Genomic DNA, 13332 nt, shown 5'->3' with positions numbered 1-13332 from the left:
GGGGTGGTGCAGGACGGTGACCTTTGCTTTCAGTGGGGTCCGAGGCGGGGGACAAGGCCTCTGAGGCTCGAAGCCGCTTGGGCCTGTTTAGAGTCCCCCCCACCCCACGCTACGAGGAGCGCTCCCCGCACCGCGCAGCGAACTGGGATCCCACTCCCGGCTGCAAGCCCCGGGGGCCGCCGGGAGCCCCGCCCCCGCCCCTGCCCCTCCTCCTCCCCAGGCGCGGACCTCGGCGCTCACGTGACCTATCCTGCAGCTGCTGGGGCCCGAGGGCGCAGATCGGCGGAGGCCTTGCCAGGCCGGGCCGAGCGTAGCAGGCCGGAACGCGCAGCGCGCCTGGGAGGGTCTGGGCGCCGCGCCTCCCGCCGCACCGCCCGCGCGCTCGCAAGCCCTCCCTCGGCGCTGGGACCCCTGGCGGGCGGCCGGAGAACATGGCCGGCGACGCTGTGCAGGTAGGCGACTTGTCCTCACCCGCGGGGCGGCCGGACGGCGCGGAGGACCCCGGGCAAGGGTGGAGTCCGGGACAAGGTCCCCCATCGGGAGCCCGCGGAGGCCCTGGTAGCAGGTGGAGACGCCGACCCGGTCGGAGGAAGGGGTGCTGTTCGGGATTCTACCACTGCATTCCCTCCCGCGGCCCTCCCTGAGAGTCAGCGGGTATAGCGGGGTCCCCACTTCGGTGTCCGAGGCCAGCTGCGCGGATCCCGGCGCCTCTTGTCCCCACGCCCTACTCTGGGTCCTCAGCGTTCGGTTTCTGTCAGGTGCCGCTTCACCTGGAGCAGGTGCCTGGCACTCTGCCGCAGACCGGAGGAGTGCCCGGCCCGGTCCCCTCCCCCGCACAACAAAGCCCGGGCCACCCCCGCCTGCAGACGTCTTTACGATGGTATTGACGCCACCCAGATGGGCACCTGTTGGAGGAAGTGTCCAAGTCACTTCATTAGGCCTGAGGCCGGGTTCCTCCTTCGGCCCCGCTCCCCGTAGCCACCCTTCAGGCTGACAGATGGAGCTGTAACCCAGGTGGGGCGTGTCCTGTCACCCAGACAGAAGGATTTTGTGTCTGGAAGGTGACAGGGCTGGGTGTCTACTCCCCCGCAACAGACACCTGTGACTGGCGTCTGTCAGCCACATGGCCTTCCCTGTGTGGCCTGTTGGGCGTTACTGAATCGGGGTCAGGGTCGGGGTGACTGACTTCCCACTGCCTAATTCAATGGCCCAAGTCTGAGATCTTTGTATCTTTGTGGCTCCATTAGTTCTTCACCATGCAGTCCATTGTCCTGTGTAACTGGTTCTCATCTCCTTCTACACCTGCCCCCATGTCTCCCCCTGTACCCTCCTGTACCCCTCTTCCCCAGTCCTGCTGATGGCCTGCCGGCCTTGCCGAGGAGCTGGGCGTATCTGGTGCTGCCGAACTCACAAGGTCAGACCTCCAGGCTGATGCACCGGTACCGGCTCCCCTTCAAGCCCACTGAGGGCTGTGCAGGGCTCTCCCAGTACATGCATGTGCTTGGTGTGTCCCACGGAGGACGCATATGGAGGCTGTGATTCCCAGAATGAGGCTGGACCTACATCTTGGTCCCCTTCCCGTCTTCTCCCTTATGTTCATTCCCGCTTGGACTTGCTGCCCCATTCCACCGTCTCCATGCCTGTCTGTTCTGTCTGGCAAACGGATGTCCTGTCTAGTGTCTGGAAACGCCCCAGGCATTGAAATCTCAGGAAGTGGGGATTTGGGTTCTTAGCCACTTTGCCAAGAGGGCTTCCCCAAGGTGACAGTTCTTGGTCTGCTGTCTCCAGCTCTGTAATGGCAGGTGGAGAAGCTGACGTTCTAATTCCTCAAGTCCAGGCCAGGCATTTGCCCTGCTGCCCTCAAGTGACTTCTTGTCCCTGGGCAGAAGTGACTCACCCAGGGGAGGAGGACCCAGGAGGCCCTGCCCTGCCTCTCTCCCTGCATGCTTTTCAGACTCTCAGGCCTTCTCTGCTGGAGGTGGGGCCACGGGCCTTCTTCACCTTTCCTCTTTGCTGAATGCTTGAGCTGGCCCTGCTCCTGGCTGTGTACCTGCTTCGCCTGCTGGGTTAGGGGCATTGGTGGGCGACAGTGGGTGGGGCCTGGTCATGCTGGAGTGGTGCTCAGTGAGGCTGGGTTTAAATACCAATGCTGCCTTCCCTAATGAGTTCTTGGGTCAAAGGTTTTTACCTTGCAGAGTCTTAAGTTTCCGCTTTGGAGGAGGCGATGGGGTTAAGAGCGGTTATGAGGGCCTGGTGGTGGTGGTGCACACCTTTGATTCCAGGACTTGGGAGGCAGAGGCCAGCAGATCTCTGAGTTTGAGGTCAGCCTGGTCTATAGAGTTCCAGGACAGCCAGGGCAACTCAGAGAAACTCAGGGGATGGGGTGAGGGTGGAGATGATGGTTATGGGGAGAGAGGTGGAGCTTCAGCTAGTTCTGTGCTTCTGTGACATCTTTACTTTGAACAGAGAGCTTGGCAGTCTGAGCTGGGAACCCATGTCCCTTCCCAAGGCCCTGTGTGGGGGCTGCCCTGTGCACCTCAGGGTGTTGACACTGGATAGGTGTCCCCTGTATACTTTGTGCATGGATCATTTAGTGTGGGGGCTGCCCTGTGCACCTCAGGGTGTTGACACTGGATAGGTGTCCCCTGTATACTTTGGTTGTAATGACAACAGGAATGACCCTAGACATTGACATGTGTTTCTAGACGCAATGAGAAGACAACCCCGCCTTCACTGAGAGCGCAGCTATGGCCTCTTTGAGCCTCGGTTTCCCCCTATGGTGACTACTGCTCAGATACACAGTGAGGAGTTGACAGGGTCACGGATCTGTGCTCTTGGCCTGCAACCTCATCTACCCTTGAGAAGGGCTTAAGAGCCTAGGAGAACATTGCTCATTGTGGTGGTGGCTCACTACTACAAGGTGTGGTGACATGGGATTCTTCCCAGCTAGTGTGAATCTTGGCTCTATCTCTTGCTTCCTGTGGGACCTGGGGCATGGGGCCTCAGCTAACTCTTTCTTTCTTTCTCTCTTTCTCTTTATTTTCCTTTTTTTTTTTAGTTTTTCAAGACAGAGTTTCTTTGTGTAGTTCTGGCTGCCCTGGAACTCACTCTGTAGACCAGGCTGGCTTTGAACTCTGAAATCTACCTGCCTCTGCCTCCCAAATGCTGGGATTAAAGGTGTGCGCCACCACTGCCTGGCTCTATTTTTTTCTTAATTGAGACAGGGACTCACTGTGTAACTCTGGCTGGTGTGGAACTCAAAAAGATCTCCAGCCCCTGCCTCCTGAGTGCTGGGATTAAAGGCATGCAGCAACAAGCTTTGCTGGGCCTCAATTTCTTCATTTTGAGATTGTTTCATATCTATCTGTCTTATGTATCCATCTCTAGCATCTGCATCTTGCTATGCTAGGTGTGAAGGTGCATGTTACAATCCCAGCTCTGGCAAAGGGGAAGCAGGAGGAGCAGGAATTCAAGGCCAGCCTTCACTTTGTATTGAAGTCAAAGCCATATGGGTTATATGAGACCCAGCCACAATATGAAGCAAAAAAAAACCCTGTAACATGGAAGGCCGTTCCATGTTACGTTACGTCTAGACCTGGGTGAGGCTGCAGTAGCTGCAGTTTTGTACTGTTGAGGTACAGAGCTTGTACGTGCTACCAAGCTTCACCCTCTGCCTGCAGCTGCTCTTATCACCACCACTACCATTACTTTTATTTATTTGTTATTTTTAATTATATATGTTAGGGGGTATGTACATGTGCCGACAGAAGCTAGAGAGGTCAGATCCACCCAGAACTGAAGTTATAGGCATCTGGGAGCCATTTGTCATGGGTGCTTGGATTTGAACTGGAGTCCTCTGGAAGAACAGTGTGAGCCCTTAACTGCTGAACCTTTTCTCCAGCACCACTACTACTATTTTAAAATATACTATTTTTTAGAGCAGTTTTTAGGATCATGGCAAAATCCCGTGGGAAATAGAATGTTCTCATATGTCTCCTGATCCTGTTATACACAGCCTTGTAAGTGCTATCTCTGACCATCGAGACTTAGCATGTATCTAGCAAACAGTTGTGTGCTGCTGTTTGGGGCCCCGCAGGGCTGTCTCTTCCTGCTGTTGGCAGGAGTGAGTGCTAAGCCAGGTGGGCTCCCTAGGCCTCCGCTGTGAGCAGCCAGGGTGGACATCTGGGTAGAAGGAAGCAGGAAGTTGATACTGCCTGTGTACCGGAAGCATACGCACAGCACGCACAGCACACACACACACACACACACACACACACACACACACACACCCTACAGAACTTGCTGTTCTGATCCTTAAGGGGAAGTTGAGGACAAGGGACAAGTGGGAAGGTCTCTCGATAGTGACATGAAGAGGCAGTAGCAGGGCTGAGGGCCTAAGGGACCTCAGGGCTGCTCTTAGGGCATGGGTGGTGCATCTAAAAAGAAGTGTGAGCATGTACAAGCCCTGTACCACACACACACACACACACACACACACACAAAGGTGCAAGTAGGCATGCACAGGTGCGTGAGCTTGTGGGCTATGGCCACTTGGCAGGTAGAGGGTATGTGAGTAGCTTCCAGAGGGACTCAAACTAGCACCCATAGGTGTTTTTTTTAATAAAGGTCTGTGCATGCAGGCATGGGAATGTGCACATTTATGAAACTGTGTCCCATCTCCATGCTAATACCATTGGGAGTGCAATATGTGTGAGATTAGTCTATGCATTCCTGAGCCTGTGTCCCAGACATAATACCTGCAGGCCTCTGTGTGTGGATTAGTGTTCTTGTGCACACACTGAGCCAGGCACAGACCTGCAGATCTAGACTCACACACCTTTGGGAACCTATGTTCTACCCACATACCCCTGCAAGTGGGGACTGGTCTAGTCTGCCTTCCGTCACTGTGATAAAAGACTGACCAAAAGCACTTGGGGAAGAAAGGGTTGATTTGGTTTTATAAATTATAGTCCATCATGGAGTGAGGTCAGGGCTGGAGCTCAAGACAGAAGCTTAAAGCAAAACCACAGAGGAACACTGTTCATTGGCTCACTTCCTCTGGCTTGCTCAGCTCCTTTTCTTATACACCCCAGGCCCACCTGCCCAAGATGGCACTGCTCATAGAGAGCTGGGCCCTCCTACATCAATTAGCAATCAAGAAAATATCCCATAGACATGCCCACAGGCCAGGCCGACAGAGGCAATTCCTCAATTGAAGTGTGCAAATCTCACATCTGCAAAGCTGGAAATGTGACCACACCTGTAAGACTGTGGTCCACACACATGCTGTGCACCAGATAAGATCTTGCCTGCTACATAATACACTGTGGAGGTGTGTGTCCAGTGTGTCAGGGACTCAGGACTGTTTCTCCCTGGCTGGCCTCCAGAGAACAGGCATGGTCATTTAGGGGTGATGTGGGAAGAACCTCTTACATGGCACACACCCTTAATCCTAGTACCTGGGATATAGAAGTAGGTGGATATCTATGAGTTCTAAGCCACCCCTGGTCTGCATAGTGAATTCCAGGTCAGTCAGAACTATGTAGAGAGACCCTGTCTCAAAAACAAAACAGAACAACCCCCATCCCCAAACAAAACTACAACAAAAAACTTGCCCTAGAGCTGACCTGGCGCAGAGGATGCTGGGAACTGAAAGGAAAGAGGAAGTGGCAGTCCAGAGGCCCTGGCAGGGCTGAGGTTCAAGAAGAGGGTGTGGCTCTCAGACCAGGCCTAGGACCCAGATGGCAGCTGATCCCCCTTTGGATTTGGAGCTGGAGGTAGGGGCTGGGGTCTCCACAGGATGGCAGAAGGAAGACCCCACATGGCAGAAACTGGGGTTCTGTTCTGGGTGCCTCTTGATTGGAGACTAAGCATAGGAAGGAGGAGGAGAACTAGTGACAGCTCCCTAGGTGGAGGGTAAAACTTGGGTGCTGGGGCAGTGCTCAGGTTTGGGAGATGTGGGAGGAGATGAGTTCTGCTCTTTGGAGTACCAGATCTAGAAAATAGGAAAACTTAAAAAAAAGGCTGGTGAGATGGCTCAGCGGGTAAGAGCACTGACTGCTCTTCCAGAGGTCCTGAGTTCAATTCCCAGCCACCACATGGTAGCTCACAACCATCTGCAATGAGATCTGATGCCCTCTTCTGGTGTGTCTGAAGACAGCTACAGTGTATTCATATACATTAAATAAATAAATAGATAGATAAATAAATCTATCTTTAAAAAAAAAAGAAGATAGGAAAGCAGGACCAGCCCTTAGAACCTGCTTCTGGTTTGGGAATGCAGATGAGAGATGTCAGGATATGTCTTTAAGGTCCTCCTGGGTTTGGAGAACAGTAAAAGAAACAGTAGCCTGCCCTTGGGACTTCCTGGTTAGGAATTCAGGAAACCAGAAGAGAAAGGGGGTCATCTGGTCCTTCTGACAGAACCTCATCGCATAGGTAACAAATTAAGGGAGACGGTGTATACCTGTGGGGACCCCGGTGTGCTCAAGGGGAAGGAAGGGGCTTTGTGCTTGGCCTAGTCTTCAATCTCCTATTTACTTACTGATATTATTTTTTATTATGCATGTGTCTCCGTGGGGTTATGTACATATGCACACCAGTGCCTGCAGAAGCTAGAAACATCAGACCCTCCTGGATCTGGAATTAGAGGCTGGAAACGGAATTCAGTTCCTCTGCAAGAGCACTATATGTTTTTAGCTGCTGAGGCATTTCTCCAGCTCCTGATTCATTCATTCATTCATGCATGCATCTACATGTGTGTGGGGGGGGGGTGTCAGAGGACAATCAATTTTTTTTTTTGATTGTTTGAGACAGGGTTTCTCTGTGTAGCCTTGGCTGTCCTGGAACTTACTCTGTAGACCAGGCTGGCCTTGAACTCAGAAATCCGCCTGCCTCTGCCTCCCAAGTGCTGGGACTAAAGGCGTGCACCACCACCGCCTGGCAAAGATTTCATTTTGGCTTGTTTCTTTTTTCTTTTTTTTTTTAAGATTTATTTATTATTATTATATCTAAATACACTGTAAGTGTCTTCAGATGCACCATAAGAGGACGTCAGATCTCATTACAGGTGGTTGTGAGCCACCATGTGGTTGCTGGGATTTGAACTCAGGACCTTCAGAAGAGCAGTCAGTGCTCTTAACCACTGAGCCCTTTTTTTTTTGGTTTTTCAAGACAAGGTTTCTCTGTATAGTCCTGGCTGTCCTGGAACTCACTCTGTAGATCAGTCTGGCCTGGAACTCAGAAATCCGCCTGCCTCTGCCTCCCAAGTGCTGGGATTAAAGGGGTGTGCCACCACTGCCCGGCTAAGAGGACAATCTTTAGGACTTGATCATCTCCTTCCGTTGTGTAGATTCCTAGGGGATGAACTTAGGCAGGCTTGGTAGCAAGAGCCCTGAACCATTTCTCTGGCCAAGATATACCATTTATGAGGATCAGGCCCCTGTCCTTGGAATTTTGAGGTGGAGTAGGGTAGGGTTGTGGTGGGTCAGGTGAGCTGTGTCCTGGTGAGGCCACCTGCCCTCTAGCTTCTGACCATCTGTGTGCGGTCCCTCCCTTACAGAGTGAGCCTCGAAGCTGGTCGCTGCTGGAGCAGCTGGGTCTGGCTGGGGCTGACCTGGCAGCCCCTGGGGTGCAGCAGCAGCTGGAATTAGAGCGAGAGCGGCTGAAGCGGGAGATCCGGAAAGAGCTGAAGCTGAAGGAGGGTGCTGAGAACCTGAGGAAAGCCACCACTGACCTGGGCCGCAGCCTGGCCCCTGTGGAGCTGCTGCTGCGGGGCTCTGCCCGACGCCTTGACTTACTGCACCAGCAGCTGCAGGAGCTGCATGCACATGTGGTGCTGCCTGACCCTGCAGCAGGGAGTGGTAAGCAGAAAGCCTGGGAGCTCCATTCCATCCGGACACTGTCCTTGGTCCACAGAAGCCATGGGAGAGGCCAAACTTGAAGGGTCACTAGCACCGGCTCCCAGATCCCACTCAAAGCTGTCCTTGGCATTAGGAGTACCTAGATAGACACACCAGCATCCAGATAACACCAGGGACCCACACACTGTCACCAGATACCTAAAGTCACTGTTACAGTTATTTCCAGACAACATCTGAGTAACATGCCATCACATGAGAACCCAGAAGCTCACAGTCACACCAACAAACACCCAAATATTGTATATCTGTCACCCTCGTAGCTCCCTAAATCATTCCAATACATCAGCAGTTGTAGACTATTTTTCTACTTTTTGGGTTTTTTTGTTTTGTTTTGGTTTGGTTTTTCCAGACAGGGTTTCTCTGTGTAGTCCTGGCTGTCCTGGAACTCACTCTGTAGACCAGGCTGGCCTCGAACTCAGAAATCCACCTGCCTCTGCTTCCCAAGTGCTAGGATGAAAGGTGTGCGCCACCATTACCTGGCTTTTCTGTTGGTTTTTGCTTTGTGTGTGTGTGTGTGTGTGTGTGTGTGTGTGTGTGTTATATTTATGCTCTTCTCATTTTTTTTCTTTTTATGGTTTTTGAGACAAAAATTTTCTAAGCTGCTAGGGCAGGGCTATGCTTCAGTCTTCTGAGTGGCAGAGATTACAGAACCTAATTTTTAATTTGATAGTGGTGGTGGCACATGCCTTTAATCCCAGCACTCTGAAGACAAAGGCAGGCAAGTCTCTGAGTTCAAGGCCAACCATCATGGAGTGAATTCCAGGACAGACAGGGCTACGCAGAGAAGCCCTGTTTTTAAAAACACAAAATTTGTTTTTCATTGTGGTTAAAGTAAAACCCCACAGGTTGAGGAGCTGTGCTAGTAAATGCTTTAGCATTTAGATTCTAAGCACCCAAGTAAAAAGTCATGGGTTGGTAGTCCTAGTACTTAGGAGGTAGAGACATGAGGATCTCTGGGATCACTGCTCAGTCACATAAGTCAAATCAGAGAGCTCCAGGATCAGTGAGAGACCTTATCCCAAAAAGGAAGGAAGGAAGGAGAACCACTGAGTGACTTACCCGCTGCCCCTCTGCCTTCCATGTACACACAGGTGCATGCGCACATACACAAAAAGAAGATCCACAACACAATTTATCCTTGCCAGAGTTCAGTTGTAATGTGTTCATGCAGTAACAGAGCAAGGCCACAGTGCCTTCATCTTGTAGCTAAGATGTTCATGGTCACAGGAACACCAGAAGATACCCAGAGGGTTTATACTGTCACATATATGCTTAGAGAAGTACACAGTCACTTACGCCACCTGGGCAACACAGCAAGCACAATTAAATGAGTCCAGAGATGGTAGCACAGTCTCATCCAAGGTTTGCATCCTGTCACTTATACCTAGAGAGATACACTGACCCACAACGACATCAGAGCCCACTGGGTCACACCAACCTGAGAGGGATCCCACCATTGTCTCACCCACAGCAGACTATGGACAGCCAACAAGCTCAGCCCCTCTACATATGGCTGCGTCAGCTGTCAGGATCCAATACTGCTGGAGTTCAGCCAAGAGTCTCATAAGCCCCTTCTGCAGTTCCCTACCACTGCAGCTCTCTTGAGTTACAGGCCTCACCTCTGACAATGACAACAGCCAAGTCTCAAAACAATCCTAGAAGCCCCTAGAGATCAGAACTGATCTGTACCAACAAGAAGTAGTTTCATCGTAAGCTCACACATATACACTGTTACACCCACATCTAGGGCACTACCACCTGTGACCTACAGACATATCACTCTCACACCAGTGGGACTTATACACCCTTAGGTAGATGGGGGCATTTTTTCCAGCTAACCCTGAAGACCTGCATACCTGGTCACTAACTCACTCTCCTTCATGCTGAAGCCCATTCTATCACTGAGAGCCATATGTCTGTTGCCTGTGTATTGGCCCCTAGGCTCCTTTTCTGGATGAAGGTTTCCTATTGGCTGGAGTAAAATCTCCTGGGCCTCCAGGGCCTCCTGGGTACACCAAAGTGACCACTGTGTGATTCTCTTCGCTTCTTTTTTCCTCAGATGCTCCCCAATCCCTTGAAGAGGGCAGCCCTATCTGCTCATCCACCAACCTGAGCCGAGTGGCTGGCCTGGAGAAGCAGCTGGCCATTGAGCTCAAGGTCAAACAGGGGGCAGAAAACATGATCCAGACCTATAGCAATGGCAGTACCAAGGTAAGACAGTGTTCCAGAACTTTTCATCACTGTGATAGGAGGCTGTGTCCACTAGCAGTCACAGCCTGCTTCCTGCCTCTGATTGGTCTGCTCCAGCCATCTTACATTATTGCAGTACATGGCCATTTGTCTGTGGCTCTGCAGACGCTTGCACAAAGATGCTCAGAGAAGTGAGGAGGATAGAACACCAGCTGGTCCAAACTGGGCTGAGTCCTCAGTCCAGTGGAGGTCCAGACATTGCAGATGAGAGCACTGAGGCTCAAAGAAGTGAGAGAGCAAGGCTGAGGTCACAAACCTAAATTGGAGTGACAATTTTAGAGTTTTTGTTTCTTTACAAACTTAGAAATAAGAATATGTTTTCATTTTAGTCCCAGGTGTGGGCTGTGGGCTGCTTCAGATCGTCCACAGTGGCTGGCTAGGGTTTGCCTCCTGCTCTAGCAGAGGCATGGTTTTGCCAGCTGCAGATTGTTTCTGTAGTATGGGACATTTGGAATTCTGGGAGCTTTTCAGAGGGTACATAAATACTATAGTCCTGACAGGGGGCCTTTTGTTACTAGTTGTGCTCAAAGAAGACAGGAGAAGAAAAAAATAGGACCTAAGGATCCCGCCCCCCCTTCCCGCTATCGTTCTCGCCTATCTAGTGATAGGCAGTGAAAACAGGGGAATAATGGCTGGGAAAAAGAAGAACCTACAAAGTAGCAAAAGACAGGCTATAAGTGGAGCCCAAACATGGAAAGTTAAGGATAAAAACAGGAAACTAGAGGGAACAAGCAGGGAACGAAGGAATGGATTTTGTTTGTTCAAGACACCAGCAAAAAATATATTGTGGCTGTTGCTACTGGATGTCTCCCGCTCTGCTCCCAGAGGGGGTTTTCTATATTTTTTTTTCTTTTTTGCATGTTTTGTTTTGAAAAAGGTTGAAGGACTGGCTGGGCAGCTGGAAAAATTGCTAGTGGAAATGGAGGGGCATGAGAAACAAACAAACAAAAAAATGACTGAAATGGGGGAAAAAAGGGGCCCACTCTGCCCTTTCTTCTGAAGGGTTGGAGATGACCATGCATGGGAGAGGTTTTGGGTAGAGGTGGTGAGCACCAGGGAAGAGAGAATGAAAAGGCTCAGTCCTGAGAGCAGGAGTTTCCCACAGGAGGAAAGAGGGAAAGTAACTGTGCCTGAGGGCAGTCAGGTCAGAATCAGTCTGGAAAGTGAGAGGACAATCTGATGAACTGGTTTAGAGAGAAGGGGTTAACCTCGAACCAACTGTACTTCCAGAGATGGAGGAGGGGTAGCCTGGCCTTATGAGGTCACCATTGGCTTTCCCAGTAGTTGTCCAGCGTATGCCTGCTAACAGTGTGGAACAGGGTTATGGGGAGGTAGGATGGTGTCTTCGAGACGTGATGGAGCTAAGGCATTTTAAAGGGCTATGACTTCTTATGGATGCACTTGCCTTATATGAAACAAATTCTAGATAACTGTGCTACTCAATATAGAATCATTCCCCATGACTAGAAGGGATTGGTGACAGCTCGGACACCAGTCTGCAGCTGCCGAGGTTGACATGGGAGAGGGAAGAAGCTGCAAATATTGAATTACGAAATAGAGTGAGGGAATGACTGCAGTAAAAGAGGGGTTGCTGGGTGAAGGGTAGTGCTCTGATATACAAGTGCAGGTTCAGTTTGATGGTGTTACTATAGAACGTTGTCGCTTAATGGCTTTAAGAGCTTGGGACAGCTGGGCGGTGGTGGAGCACCTTTAATCCCAGCACTTGGGAGGCAGAGGCAGGCGGATTTCTGAGTTTGAGGCCAGCCTGGTTTACAGAGTGAGTTCCAGGACAGCCAGGGCTACACAGAGAAACCCTGTCTCGGGAAAAAGTCCACCTCTTTACAAAGATTATATACAGGGTCCTGGGAAAGCCCGCACTGTTTTTTTTTTCCCCCACAAAGATTAGTCTCAGCTGTGAGCAAAGCCATATCAGACTATCAAGCAAGACAGATATTGATAGAGGACTTGGTTATGAAAAATTCCAATACTGAATGTAAAAAAGTTATTAGACCATTAAAGGTTCAAGCAGCGCCTATAGGCGATTGGATAAGGGATATGACTAATAGTGGATCTAACATGTTCCATTATAATATAATAGGTCAGGTTTTAGCTAGAGGTGTTCTGTCTCAAAATGCCTGGCACTTCAGTTGCAGGAAATACGCTCATTTGCAAAGAGACTGTGACTAAACCACTAAAGGTCTTATATCTCAAAATGCCTAAATTGTGCTTAAATTGTGGGGAATCTTGTCATTTGAAAAAAACCTGTGAACTAGGCATCTTGTATATGGAATGTTTTTTCTAAATATAAGCCAGAAAGAAGACCCAGCCTTTTAGGAGAATGCAGGTGATATGGCAAGAGTGCCATTGGACCAATGAGTGCAGGGCCAAGAGAGTTATCCAGGGCAGTTTCTAACTGTCCAGAATTGGCCCTGGGGCCTACCTCAGGGGTCTGTCTTGAGGCCCCACAGAGAAAAAGTAGGAGCACTTTGCCTCTTGTCAGCCAGGAAATAACAAGCAGGCAGAAAAACCTCAATACTCAGCAAGAGAGAGGCACCAGGTTATAGAAAACACTGTGGAATTAAATCAGCCTATATATTATAAGAATGTGTGAACGTCAGAATGGAAGCCAGTGAAAGTTTTGTGTAGAGGATGCAGATTTGCTTCTATTTCCACAGGAAAGGAAAAGGTGTGGGTACTATCAAAACTGATAAAGATTGGAACAGAGAAGGAGAGAGCTCCTGAAAACCTTGGCCACTGACCCAAAAAGCACTTATTTTGTTGAAAATGTCTCTGTTTATAATCTCCCACTACACCCAGTTAATATCTTAAAACAGAAGGGAGAAATGTAGTGACCACTTTGGAATTTTGGTTTCTTTAAAAACACAGAAATATTATAATCCCGGGTGTGGGATGTGGGGCTGCTTCAGATTGTCCACAGCAGCTGACTAGGATTTGCCTCGTGCTCTAGCAGAGGCATGGTTTTGCTAGCTGCAGATAGTTTCTGCAATTGTGTGACATTTGGAATTCTGGGGACTTTTCAGAAGGTACATAAATGCCCGGGCCCTAATCAGCAGGGTTGGCGATTGTTGGTCAATCAGAGGGGTTGGTTGCAGTTTGTTAGTAGTCATGCTCAAAGAAGAAAGAAGAGAGACATTAGACC

The 13332-nt window shown here is 50.3% G+C and overlaps 1 protein-coding gene across 2 annotated transcripts in view; it reads left to right on the top strand.

The window, feature by feature from the left end:
* Window positions 1-223: 223 nt before the first annotated feature.
* The window catches only part of Pkn1 (protein kinase N1), a 31581-nt gene continuing 18472 nt past the window's right edge, over window positions 224-13332 (top strand). The window contains exons 1-3 of one of the 2 annotated variants that reach the window (XM_031340532.1): window positions 224-452; window positions 7562-7862; window positions 9982-10133. In XM_031340532.1, coding sequence (XP_031196392.1) covers window positions 432-452; window positions 7562-7862; window positions 9982-10133 — 474 coding nt within the window. In that variant the 5' untranslated portion in view covers window positions 224-431. Of the gene's footprint in view, window positions 453-5634; window positions 5778-7561; window positions 7863-9981; window positions 10134-13332 lie in introns of those variants that run through there. The other variant, XM_031340531.1, reaches the window with a different exon arrangement.

Source organism: Mastomys coucha, unplaced genomic scaffold, assembly GCF_008632895.1.
Source record: "Mastomys coucha isolate ucsf_1 unplaced genomic scaffold, UCSF_Mcou_1 pScaffold22, whole genome shotgun sequence".
In the NCBI taxonomy this organism is placed as follows: domain Eukaryota; kingdom Metazoa; phylum Chordata; class Mammalia; order Rodentia; family Muridae; genus Mastomys; species Mastomys coucha.
This window is presented reverse-complemented; position numbering and strand designations above follow the sequence as displayed.